The sequence below is a fragment of the Pinus tabuliformis genome, chromosome Q, assembly GCF_031772625.1.
Source record: "Pinus tabuliformis cultivar Carrire ecotype Pingquan chromosome Q, CPIR1, whole genome shotgun sequence".
NCBI lineage: Eukaryota > Viridiplantae > Streptophyta > Pinopsida > Pinales > Pinaceae > Pinus > Pinus tabuliformis.
In genome coordinates, this window is record NC_142296.1 from 633325339 (window position 1) to 633339671 (window position 14333).

A 14333-nucleotide genomic window follows, 5' to 3' on the forward strand; every position below is an offset into this window, starting at 1 on the left:
GGTTCTACCTCGTGGGTGGTTCTCCCTTCAATTCGCAAACGAAGAACACACAAATGCGGTCCTCGAAAGATACTGGCATATAGAAACTGCTCCTGTGCTTCTGAAGAGATGGAGTCCGTTATTCGATCCTGAGCGCGAGCAAATTGCTGTAGGGCCTTTATGGGTCCGATTACCAGGGCTACCCATACAATATTGGAGCGAAGAATCATTCAAAAGGATCGGCAATGCACTTGGGACATATCTGGATCATGATCGTGGCTACCTCGATACCCGGAAGAAGACTGTAGCTCGCATTCTGGTGCATCTGGACGCCAGAGAAGGATTGGAGGAAAGAATTACATTACAATGGGGTAAGCTCAGGCGTACTCAGATGCTGGATTATGAAGGAGTACCCTTTCGGTGCAATCGATGCCACCAAGTGGGTCATCTCTACAAGGATTGCCCTTTGAACAAGCGACCGGACAACACTCCAAAACAATCCCCCATAGCATCCAGGCGGACTTCCCCGATCGTACCTCAGCCATCGCAAGGATTCTCCGTTCCCATTGGAGCTCAGGAGTATACAGAGATGAACTCCCTCGAGGCGCCATCGCCTCCTTTGACTCGGGCTCGGGCAGCTGCCGCAGCCGCACAAGCTTCGGGTACATGTTCTATCTCTCCCTTTATCTCTAATGCACAATCTTCTGATTATGTTTCCTCTGTATCATGTTCCATGGCTTACTGCAATATTCCCTCGCCCCCTCCTATTCCTTCTATCGCTCCACCCACTCTGCCACTCATCATGTCTCCGCCCCCATCTCCGCCCATTGAGACCCCTGTTAATAAGATTCCCCCACACCCATACTCCCTCCGCCCCCGGACCTCCCTCCCGGAATCCTCTGAGAACCATATGGGATTGGGCATTGTTCCCTCGGGCGTGAGCTCCGCTTCTACTAGGGGAAGGAAATCAGATTTAAACAAAGCCATTAAAAGAGCTGGCGCAGAAGTCGCATCAGGTCGACAATCCACCATTGTTGGGGCCCTTAGAGCAAATCCCCCGAAAAGGGGTCCTCCATGAAGTGCCTCTCTTTCAATTGCATGGGTTTGGCTAGCTCCCCCAAAAAGCTAGCCCTCAAATGACTTTTTGAGGTCGAATCCCCTGATATCATCCTCCTTCAAGAAACCCTAGGTCCTGTGGAATCCATCTCCCTCTCCCTGCAAAATATCTTGTCCAGATGGAAGTACATTGCTATGGATGCCAATGGTAGATCAGGCGGCCTGGCGATTGGATACAATCCAAAATCCATAAGACTGGACTCTTCTTGGGGGGGTCAGGGTTTCATGGGGGCTAACATATTCTCATTGGACTTAGGCCTCTCCCTCCGCATCATCAACATTTATGGCCCTTGCCAACAGAGAGAAAGTTTCTGGAGGACGCTTCTCAGCAGGAACCTGATGAATCTGGACCGTATCATTCTAGGGGGGGATCTGAACTTCTCCTTGGGGTATCATGAAACATGGGGATCTCGGGCGCAAGTAGATACTATCACTGCTTTCATGAGGAATATGCTAGAACTGCATGACCTTGTTGACATTCCCATGTAGAACCCCCTACCAACATGGAGGAACAGGAGGGTTGGGACAGCGGCCTTGGCCCGCAGATTGGATCGATTTCTGATAAAAGGTCTGCTGATTCACCAACTACACCACTTCAAGCAATGGGTGGGATCTGGGGGCATCTCTGATCACTCCCCAATTCTAATGGAAATCAAGGGACCCCTACCTAAGCCAAAAGCTCCTTACAAGTTCAATCACCTTTGGCTACAGGATCCTAGCTTCTCAAAACTGGTCTCGGACTTTTGGCATTCACATCCTGTCGATAGAGAAGAATCGATGGCCAGGGGATTTGTAAAAAACCTGACTGAGCTCAAGCACATCGTGATTGAGTGGGCCAAGGCAAAAAAGGCCAGAGAAGAGGAGCAGCTCATCAAGATTGAAGAAGACTTAAACTCCCTTCTGGATGAGAGAAGTCTGGGGTTCATCTCCGAGGATAGTAAGACTCGTCTTATTGAATTGGAGAAGCAAAAGCAAAATATTCTAAAACTCCGGGAGGAATCGCTCAGACTGAGGAGCAGGGCACTATGGCTGAAAGCGGGGGATGAAAACTCTAGATTCTTCCATAATTTTGCCAAAGGAAGGAAGGTGTCCAATACCATTTGGGACCTTCCACTTCCTGATGGAGGAGTGGCAGATACCTTCAATAAATTATCTCAGCTTGGAACAACACACTTCAGAAGGATTTTCAAGAGCCCTGCTGGTACCAATCTTGCTGAGATTATCAATGTGGCATCGCACTTTCCCAGGTTTGTAAACAACGATGATTCTGAAGCTCTTACAGACCCTGTTTCCATGGAAGAGCTCGAAAGTACGATCAAATGGTTTCAGAAGGAAAAGAGCCTGGGACCTGACGGATGGACTATTGAATTTTACATTGCCTTCTTTGACATCATAGGAGGTGATATCCTGAAGGTGGTAGAGGAAAGCAGAATTTCGGGACAAATCTACAATGCGATCAACTCCACTTTCATCGCCCTCATCCCCAAATCTGACTCCCCCTCTACATTTGACGATTTCCGCCCCATCTCCCTGTGTAATGTCCTTTACAAGATTATATCTAAGATTGTTGCCAACAGGATCAGGCCAATCCTGTCCAAGCATATTGCCCCCCAGCAATTTGCTTTCTTAGAAGACAGACAAATCCATGAAGCCATTGGATCTGCCCAGGAAGCCATTCATTCCATCTGGACTAAACGTCTGAAAAGCATTCTCCTTAAGATCGACCTCTCCAAGGCTTTTGACAGAGTCAGCTGGCTCTATATCAAGATGATTCTCATCCACTTGGGTTTTCCTCATCCCCTCATCAATTGGATCATGTCTTGCATAACATCCCCCACTTACAGTATCCTGATAAATGGTGCAGCCTCCCACTTCTTCCATTCTGAGCGAGGCCTTCGACAAGGCTGTCCTTTATCCCCACTTCTTTTTCTCTTGGTAATGGAAGCCTTGAGTCGACTGATCATCTCTGCCAAAAGGGAAGGTACTATCAGGGGCCTTAAAATATCAGAGGACTGCTTCATTACTCATCTGTTGTTTGTAGATGATGTACTCATCTTGCTCGATGGCAGTATACAAGACACCTCGACATTCAACAGGATTCTAAAGCTATTTGCACATGCCACTGGAATGGAGGTTAATCGATCCAAATCTACTATCACTTTGGTAAACACCTTGGTAAATGAATCATATTCTGCCTGCCAAGCCTTCCCTTTCACCGCACAGCCCTTGGACAGGGGATTAAAATACCTGGGTTACTGGCTAAAGCCCACCACACAGAAGGTGGCAGATTGGGCCTGGCTGATTACCAAAGTGGAAAAAAGGATTACATGCTGGAGCTTCAGATATCTATCCAGAGCGGGAAGACTTACCCTGATCAAATCTGTTCTTGAAGCCACACCAGTTTTCTGGATGGCTCTCGCCTGGATTCCCCGGAACATCCTTTCAAAACTCCAGCAGCTCTGCTCCAGATACCTTTGGGCTGGCAACAAAGAAAAGCGCACATTTGCCTGGATCGGATGGAAAAAGATTACCCTGCCCAAGAAATGGGGGGGCTGGGGTTTGAAGGATCTTCCCTCCTTTGCTAGTGCTCTGGCGGCCAAGATGGGTTGGGCACTGCTCTCCTCTCAAAGTCTATGGACAAACATTACATATCACAAGTACATATGGCCTCTCAACATCTTGGATTGGGCTAGGCTCCCATCTTGGAACAAGACTGGCATATCCTCCATATGGAAAGCCCTTCTACATTCTCTCCCGCTGATCAGGAACAATATAGTATGGAGAATAAGAAACGGAAGCAGAGTCCGCATTGGAATAGATCCTTGGAGTGGTTGTGGGGGGAGACACATGCTCCCACAAGATCTGGTGCAATATCTATCTGCCCAAGGTATTAGAGTCATCTCACAAATCGCGGATCTAGAGCAAACTGACCTTTTCCATCAGGCTTGGAAGAATGCCGCTCATCTCAACCTCCCGCAGAGATGGCACGATGCATGGAGTGAATACTGTGCGGCCCTGATGGAATCACATGTCAGAATATCTGAGGGATCGGACGAAATCATTTGGCACCTGGTGGACAATGGGCGATATACACCAAAAGAGGGATACGTTCATATCATATGGCAGAGAAAACCTGAAGTTCTTGATCGATGGTGGCATAGCATATGGAAGCTATCTGCCTCCCCTCGCTCGAAATTGTTCACTTGGTGCGTTCTCAGAAACAGGGTACCCACGGGTGAGCATCTCATGCGAAGAGCTCAATTTGGACCGACGAGATGCGCTCTGTGCAAAGATGCTAGTGAATCCACAGAGCACCTCTTTCTGCGTTGTAACGCTGTACTGCAAGTATGGAACAACATAAAACTGGTTATACAATACACGGGAGAATGGAGAGGAATCGACCTTATCAATGCATGGATTGAATGGGGCAACAGTCACAAAGGCACAAAATTTGTAAACCTGCCTATTATCATAAATTGGTCCATCTGGAAAGCAAGGAACCAACTGATTTTCGAAGAGAAGGCCTTACAATGGCCACTTATTGAAGCCCGTATCATATGTGCCTTCAATGAATTACCTGATCCGCCTCCACCAAAATCTCGCCGACCAATTCCTCCCCCCTCCATTGATCGGGAAACTCCTTGGGCTTATTTCAACGGGGCTGCCAATGTCCAAAGCAGTGGGGGTGGGATCATTTTGCACAAATCTGAAAATCACTCCTACCTCATCAAAGCCGGTTTGGGGGCCGGGACAAACAACTTTGCTGAGCTTATTTCTCTTCGTCATCTGCTTCATTTTTCTTTAAGTCATCAATGTAACAGCATAAACATCTTCGGGGATTCACAGATCATTATAAATTGGTTCAACAATATCTCTACATGTCATATACACTCACTCAATAACATACTTGATGAAGTACTACAGTTCAAGGAAGCTTTTAATCACATCTCCGTTTCTCATATCTATAGGGAACATAACCAGGCTGCTGACAAACTTTCCAAGGAGGCTGCGTTGATGGAGAAAGGACACTGGGAGATAACCGAGTTTTTGGATCAACAGGAACAAAAGTTTTATCATCGCCCATACATAGACCCACAATATCCTACTGTGGGTCTGCATGAGACTTAATCTAAAACAGCAGTATGACAGTAGCAGTACACAGAACTGTGTTTATTATTGTAAATTTTTTGTAATCAGATGGATGCCATAAGGCATCAACTCTATGAACTATACCGACCATACAGCGATATAATGCAACAGCAGATATATGTACTTATTTTGTAAAATGTACAGAGATACCAGTGAACAAATGGCATATGCGGCATGCATCTACATATGTAACCTTTCATCTTTAATGAAAAGTTTATGGATTTTTCCAGTGGAAAAAGAATGACCATTAGAACTATTCGATCCTCAAATAGTACAACCTGTCAAACCCATTTCCTTTTTATATTTCCTAAAAAAATATCCTTGCTTAAATGACAATGAGCTTGAAAATAAAAATAAAAAATAAAAAAATAAAGCACTCTTCAATAGTCAAAAACTTCAAAAAATAAATAAAAAATACACATAAATTTTCCAAAATTCAAATTTTAAAATTTTACATTCTCTTGCACCTTCCTTGTGTGACCACAATATCTCCACAATTTGAGTAAGAGAAAAATAAAATATATTTATGCAAAATAGAGAGTATAATGATTCTAAATTATTTCCTCCAAATTTACTAATTTGAATTATTGCCTCCAAATTTATGAATTTCGTCAAATTTTCACAAATCACTAAATCATTGTGCAATCTAAATTAAACCATGTGAAGAGTTTTAGATTTTTCCCCAATGAGGGAGAGCATTCTATAGTAATTGGATCCCCTTTTCCCACTCCACCATTGATTATTGTATAATGACAATATGAGGGTAGTGAACTTGATTAATATATTTATAGCTATGTTTTTTATAGGGTTGGCTAAGGACTTGCAATTCAAGGATAAGATTTTCATTTTGAAAGAGATTCAACGCTTGAAGCTCTAAGGTGAAAAATGATATATATATATATATATATATATATATATATATATATATATATATATATATATAGATATATATATATATATATATATATATATATATATATATATATATATATATATATATATATATATATATATATATATATATATATATATATATATATATATTCATGGAGAAAATTTCAAAATTTGCATATTTATGTTCCATTGACAAAAAGGATTTTCCCCCTCTCTTGGGGACATTTAGATGATCATTGCTATGAGGCCCCAACCCTCTACTAGAGTCTAAAAAAGGGATGTTCGACGAGTCAAAGAAGGGGGAAACAAAAAGGCGAGTAGAGCATCATAAACTGTAACAAGGGGGGAGGCTAAAGAGGAGGAGGGTAGCAAGGAAACAAAATTAATAGGGAGAGAAGGGGGAATAGAGGGGAGGGAAGGGAGGAAGGAGAACATCAAGGAGGAAAGAGAAAAGGAGAGCCTTGGGAGAAAAAATAGGTTGTCCCTAAGATCCAAGGGGTAGGAAGTGATTCATGGAAGGACACTAAAGCACAAAAACACAATAAGAGATAGGCAAGGAACTAGAAAAAGGAGGTTGTTGCTTGGGGAGGGAGGGCCCTACTATGAGGTTGGAGGTGCTTGTCTGATAGTCTCTAACAAACTCAATTGAAGTTGAAGATCAGGAGCACTCTTCTATGCATGATACAAGGGAGAAAAAGAGGCTCTAGATTATGATATTCAAGGAGACACTTTAATGTGTGGAGTTTTGAGAGGTTTGCCATTGATGCCAAAGAAAGGGTCATTGTTGAATTGGAGTTAACCCTTAATATGTTGCATGTTTCATGAGTCTCATCAAGAAATGTTCAAGCCTTCTTAAAAGACTACCACCAAGGAATTCACGATCCCCTAAAGTTGACTATAATCCCTTTCCTAAAAGAATTCAGGATCACACAGAGTGCTAAGCAAAAGCTTCAAGGCTCTCATAATGCAAGGAAGCAATTGCATAGTAAAAATGCAATAGAGTATAAATAGTGTAAACATGTGCGTAGATAAATAAATAATAAACATATGTATGTCTATGTGTTGATTGTATGCATATGGTATCACAATCTCAAAGATGTGTATGGTGAACTCTTATCTAGTGGGTATTTGATCTAACCTAGTGAAGGCAGAGGCGCAATAGTCATCATGGTTGATCACATGACTTAGAGGCTTCAAGTGTCTTTGAAACACTTTGTACCTTACATGAGTCATCTACATTCTTTGCATAGTAATGACAATTGAGGTAGTGAACACATTATCTGATGATGGCTGGATGTCATTGTCCAAACATGGGTTGGGGGATGTCACTATTTGTATAAAGTCTTTGTCAAATTACATAAACCATATATCATCGTTAAATAGCCTATGTTCAATAGACATGAGCATCTTGAGTGTAAAATCTTCCCTTATTTTACAATAGGTTTATATGGTAGACATCTTGAAGGAAAGATTTTGAAGTATTTTGATAAAGTTTTTTTTGTTTTTTGTTTTTTGTTTTTTGTTTTTTTGTTGTTCTTTTTTTCTCAATATAGTTAAAGGCTTCAACCTAAGATGATTGATGTCCTCATATTGACCAAGTTGGTGCCTGGATTTGCCTAAGAGGATTTTTGTCCTCATTCAAGGTTGGTGCCTCGAAGAATTAAAGAACTTATATTACAAGTTGGAGCCCATATTTATAAATGAGAATCAAAGTACTCACTATATTTAATAAAATTATTATTTTTGTTTTACTTCTTATGTTCTGGCTTAAACTTTTAACTAACATAATATAACAATTGTAAGAAGTATCAATTCATCCCCCCCCCCAGTATTTCCAACAAGGGTTCAGACATATTTGGACATATCAAAGCCGATGATTATGTTGTTTATGTGATAGATAGGTATTTTCCACCTGTGTGTCTGCTGAGACCCTCTCTCTGGCACTATAATTCTATAATGGTTAGTAATGGCAGCAAAAATACATGTACAAACTACTTGCAATATGTTTCAACATATATTTTTCTAAGTTGATATTCAGATCTGTCATTAGGTAATGGAGATATTTTGCAGTGATTTTTCAAACTATTTATCATTCATAATTTCAAACCCTCAACATATAGCCTGTATCAACAAGCTCATCTGCTCTCCAAGGTCGCCTTCAAATAATTAGGAGGTTGATAATAAGGGAGTGTTCTCCAAATAGATTTGTTGACGTTAGAGTGCAATATACCAATTGTGCTTTCCACATACTCTCGAGGTGGGACATTCCTTCAACCAATCTAAAAAACTTTTCAAAATAGAAACTTGTGCCAAGATGGTATCTCTCATTTAATAAATCCATATCTATTTATAATGAGATCATGATAAGCGCATTAGATTCTACTTATAATGGTTGTTCCAACTTACACCTCAAGCCTTGAAAATGCTCTTTCTAAATATAACTCAGCTGGTAATCCTCTCAACATTGCCTCAATTATGGTGGATGTTTAAGGGTTTAAAAAAAGTCCAGATTAGTGCATTTCTATTCTCAAACCACTTGATTCATCTTCCAACTTATGATGAATCCAATGATAAATATTGGCATAAATGATTCCCTCCAACAGACTCCCATAAAATCTCTTAAAGCTGGGCTAGTGCTTTCATTCCCTCCAAAAATCTAACAATTTTGAAAATACATCTCAATTTTTTAATTTATATATTTTACTAAAAATATATTTATATTATCAAGATAATTTTTTTTAAATATATATAATTAATATATATTGAATCAATAAATTTTGATTAACACATTAAATTAAACAAAATAAAATAATTAACAAATATTAAATCAATATATCCTAATTAACACATTAAAATTTTGTAATTATTACATAAATCAAAAATCAATCTGGCACTTTTTCAAATAATTTGGTGGGAAATTTTCAAATTTCAAGTGCTCCTGGAACAATTTGGTGTTGAAGCATTTTGGGACACTTTTCTTCAGCAAACAGATAAATTGTTCGAGGAGCAACTGTTTGACAAGTATTAGCTAGTGCACACATTTACATAGACGATTAACTCCACTATACTTGGGGAGTATCGTGGAGCATTAACAACTGAGGTGCTTCTGGCAATAACCCTTCCACACCATAAGACATGTTTACAAGCTATGCAGTTACAGCCATTCCTTCTACGAGGCCCGATCTTCCATGGTTTTTGCCTAAAACAGGTAATTTTTTTCTTCTTCTTAAAAATAAGCTCTTTGAATAAATTATAATCTCTAGTAGGTGAAAACGGAAAACATTTCTCTGGTCTCTCCTTGATTACCTTTTTTCCTGCAGAAAAGATAGGTGGTAGAACTACAGGGCACTTCAATTGAAATTTTTTCCTTTGAGTTAGATTGAATACACAAGAAATTGCTCCCAATAATGGGAAATGTAATGCTCAAGACAATAACAAGGGTCAAACTAATTGAACTGGAGTTTAACCTTCAAAACTAGGACACCAGACAACCTTAACTTTAACCCTACTGTTACACCAAAAAATGTCACCATGACTATTTGCAGTTAGTATGGCTCCATCCATTGTCATACTATCCTCCTTGGCAAGTCTCATGCCTCTGCTCTTCATGTCAAACTCAAAGAAAGAGAGAAAAGTCATTTAAAGTCAAGTTATCTCTGGTACGCAGTTTCTCTCAGCCTTACCTGCGGGTACGCAATCCAAGTTCACAATACCTGCGTACTTGTACGCTCTGTCTGTAAAGCAATGGGTGCGTACTCCTATAAAGGTCAATAAGTGCAAGTTTCACTCCAAAAAAGTTACTTGTGGTTATTTCTAGAGCATTCTAGAAGCTTGTTTGATGTGTATGGAGCACCTCCAGATGGTTCATGTATCCCTATAGAAGAGGAACTTATCCCATCAAGAGGGGAGCTAACCCACCCAAAAGAGGGGCTTATCCCATTGATGGTGGACTTGATTAACTTCCTCTACAGCACTATAAATACAGGCATTGGGCCAGAAGGAGGGGAGGTTGAAAGCTGAATATTCCTAAGGGTAGATGTTGCTGGAATTAGGACTTCCTTGTAGAAGCTTGTGAGGAGAGATTACCATCTTTGCTTGTTTCCATTGGGAGGTGGGTGAGCTGATCAGAGTAAGGGAGAACTCTTGTGGACCCTGGGAGGAGCTTGCACAACACCAAGGCTTAGGTTGTAATGGTTCCTTTTGTTACCTTTTAATACAAATTAGTCCATTCTTCTCAACAATTTGTTATTTATGAGTTGTTTCATATACTCCTTGGTCTATATGTTAAATATGTTTTATTTTATGTGATATTCAGGTGCTATTTAATCGTTTGATTGTTAGTGAATGCAGGTTTCGAAGAGAAGGAGGAGCTCATCCGGATCAACGAAGCTGGACTACTACAACAGCGTTGGATTACAGGTAGGATCTAAACACTTGATTTCTCATATTGTAAAAGCATATTTAGGGAAGGATTGCTCTTATTTGTCTTGTTTGTCATTAGAAAGTCTTAGGATTCTAGGAAGGTCGGTTGTGTCCGCACTAACGACTCTTTCCGCGTGACAAAATGGCGACTCCGCTGGGGAATCCATGAATGTGCTTGAGTTCTTTTTGATTTAATATTTTGGTCTGAGAAAAATCGCTTGTTTTCTGATTTTTGGCTGTCTAGCTGTGTATTTGGGTGGGTTAGCTTAGAGTCAATTTAGATTTTTAGTTTTCTTAGCTTTGCCAGCAGTACGCAGGCTTTGAGTTCAGCACAGTGCGTACTTGTACGCACTGCGACTGTGTGCACAGAGCGTACCCGCACCTGTGTAAAAAGGTCACCTGCGTACCCCTGTCAAATTTGAGAAAATTGCAATTTTTTGCTTTTTGCTCTTTAGATTTTGTTTTTAATTTGTTTTTATTGCCCAGATCCATTGGTTTGCTGTCAAAGATCTTCACCTGATCTTGTTCCGTTAGTGTCGAGAGTTTTGGTGGAATCCATAGGGATTTTGCCTTAGGGTTTGATTTTTAACTGGTCCTGTAGTGACTTTGGCGTTAGAGGTTGTCAAACTTTGGATCTCCTTGGTTTTGATCAGTCCTCTTAGGAGTCGGGCCTGTCATAGAAGTCACCCTTGTGAGAGACCTACCTTTGTGTCTTCTCTTTGCAAATCTCGAAAAGTTTGTTTGTTAAAACCTTGAATTCCATTCTTGAGAAAAAAGAACAAAAAGATTTCGATTTTGTTTTTTGATCAGTTTATGATTCTGCATGGACTGATCCTTAGTTGCATTTTGACTGAGTAAAACATCCAGGAATCATCCTTGTAGGCTTTTGTCCTCATTATTTTTTGCTTTTAGGTAAATTTCCTTTTAATTTGCTTTTGAGTGAATTTGATTTGATTGTATTAGATTTGTTAAATTTGATTTGATAAATAGTTTTTACATGCTTTATTAATATAGAAAAAACACAAAAATTCTTTTGGAAAAAGTTTGCTTTGGTAGCATTTGTAGACTTTTGGGAGAAAAAGGAAATTTCGTAGAATAATTAGTGGTCATGAGTTGCATGTTTTGAAAAGATAAAGAGAATTGTTTCTTTGATTGTCTTTGTTAAGAAAGTTTTTTTTTATAAAATTTGCATTCTTTCAACTCTCTTAGCTAGGAGATTCATTGAAAAAGGAAAGTAGTGTAAATCATCTTAGGTGCATCTTTGTAGTGGTTGAGAGTCGAGTCTACACACCACCAGTTTCATCTCCACTACCTTTTGTCTTAAAGAAAAACCATAAAATTAACGCTTAAAGTAAAATCAACTTAGTAACTTTTTATTTACTAGGGCTCTGAAACACCAATATAGATTAGGCTAGTGTCTTGGAGTAGGAGAGTAATTAACTCTCCAAGATAGCAAAACCAAACAAGTAGCTGATCTTGTGGTAGGATAAATCCAACTGTTTCATTTATACTCTGGGAAAGCTCCTCTTAAAGGAGAAGCACGAGCTCGTGTCCGAACCAGTGAGGGGATCAATCCTCCCTCGTTGGGAACGACGCCAGACATGCACGTATTACAAACGGTAAACCTCGGATTAACCATTGTCGAGGAGCCAGGGGTCACTTGTCGGTAAACCTTGGATTATTGTCAAGGAGCCGACAAGGGGATTGAGCTTGATACTCTGCCCTTGCGTGCTGTCGGAGTGTAGACTATTCCCCCAGGTGTATTTGTTGCTATTGGTAACCTTAGTGACCATTATCTTTAGGATTCTACCCGAGGTGACGGTGGAGGGAAGATCCCACTGTACCTGGAGCAGACGTCGGCTAGACTCACTTGGATTTTCCGGGGGGTTCACTTCACTCGAGACGGTTAAAGTGGAGGAACTTGTGCCGGTCTATTCATTAAGCAGGTTGCCAGGGTAACTGTTCCACCCACCACTTCTGTACTGAATTCGGCAATGTTGGGCTTCATCACCAACTAGCGTTTTCGGTCCAGAAGGCTACTGTTTGTGCATGGTTTGACGCCCTAGATTCTTTAGGCGTGTGATTCAAATTTGTTTGGTTCTTTAGAGACTTTAGGTGGTTTGTTTTGAGATTTTACTTTGTTTGCGTGTGCAGTAGTTAAAAGTTTTTAACTGTGGTGGAATTACCGAGACAGTCCCGTAGACTTCGGGGCCAATCTCCTGAGATTGTTTCCATGGCCGAATTGTTGAGGAGATCCCGTAGACTTTGGGGTGACCCTCCTCGAGACGACCCGAGTAATCTAGAAGGTTTGAAAGTCCTCGTAACTCCTCCTAGTGGCAGTAGAGTAGGTTCACCTGAAGAAGGAGAGTCTTCGTTGGTAGTCCATCCAGATTACCAAATTCTAGAAACAGGTTACAATCCTGAAGCTATTGTTGTTTCTGAGCTTGCTGGTAGTTTTTTATCTACTAGTGACATAGGCGAAGAACCTGAAATATCTGAACCTGTTACTCCAACTTCTAGTGTTCCTGATTCACCTAGGATTGAAAGAGTCATAACCGAAAATCTTCCTTCTGGTTTGTTAACTATTGAAGAACTTACTCCAGAAGAAGAAGTAGGCCCTGTTCTTGAAGATCAACCTACTCTTGACCTAAGAGAGCGTGAATCTATCTTTTACAGTCCACCTAGAAGTACTACTTGGTACCTTTCGTTAACTAATTATTTAGACAACTCAGGGGTAGGTTTTTCTCCACCTCGTACTCCTTTTCCACCTGGAGGTATTTATACTCCTGTAAATATGTCTGGTCAGTCGTCTGTGTTCACTCAATCTCCTGAATATTTCTTGTACGGCGGTCCTTCTGTTCCCTCTGGGTATCAATCACTTTCTGGTACCTTTTCGGGGGCGTCTCCTCAACCCATTGATCATGGGTTATTAGCTGGAAACGATGGTAATAAACCATTGGGTGTAGGGGACATTTACATGATGTCAGGTTCAGTTCCCGTTTCTCAACCTCAAGGTGGCCAATTACCGCCTGGGGGGCAGCCTCAATTAACGCCTGGGGGGCAACCTCAAGGTACACAAATTGCATCTGGGGGGCAACCTCAAGGACAGTATGTACCCATAGTACAATACATGCCTCAAGGTCAACCCCAGCCTCAATATGTACCCCAGGGTCAACCTCAGTATCAATATTTACCTCAAGGGTATCAACCCCAAGGGTATCAACCTCAAGGGTATCAACCTCAAGGTCAAAGTCAACCCCAGTATCAGTATTTACCCCAAGGTTATCAACCTCAAGGTCAACACTCGAGTCAAGGTTATCAACCACCTCAAGGTCAGTCATATGTTCAAGGTATGGGAACTGTGCCTTTCAGTTATCAATCCTATCCTCAATCCGGTTATGGATCTCAGTATCCTCAACCTGTTACGGGTCAATACCCCGGAATGATAGTGTGGGATCCATCACAAGGTCAACAGGTGTTGCAGCCAAGTATACAGTTATTACCTCAAACTGGACAACCTGTAGTTTCTGGTTCACCCCAGCAACCGCAACCTGTCCAGTCAAATGTTCAAACTTCTGTAACTTCGGTAGTTACTCAGCCGCCAATTGCACCTAGTACTCCATCTCAAACGGCTGCTGCAACTACCGCAACATCCACCGCACTTACTTTTGGAGTATCGACAGCTCCGATTTCTACTGTCTCTACAACCACGCCTCAGACATCTTTACCGTTGTCCGGATCTACGATTCAAACCACGGTCCAGATGCCTGTAG

General features: G+C 41.0%; 1 protein-coding gene across 1 annotated transcript; it reads left to right on the forward strand.

Annotated features, from left to right (window-relative positions):
* Positions 1-1872: 1872 nt before the first annotated feature.
* Positions 1873-5223, forward strand: LOC149221059 (uncharacterized). Its single transcript, XM_089387304.1, has one exon. It carries the CDS (start codon positions 1873-1875, stop codon positions 5221-5223), a length of 3351 nt encoding a protein of 1116 aa, XP_089243430.1.
* The last annotated feature ends 9110 nt before the right edge of the window (positions 5224-14333 follow it).

Coding starts and splice junctions, on each gene's coding strand:
- LOC149221059 (XM_089387304.1), top strand. CDS start 1,873: ATGGCCAGGGGATTTGTAAAAAACCTGACTGAGCTCAAGCACATCGTG.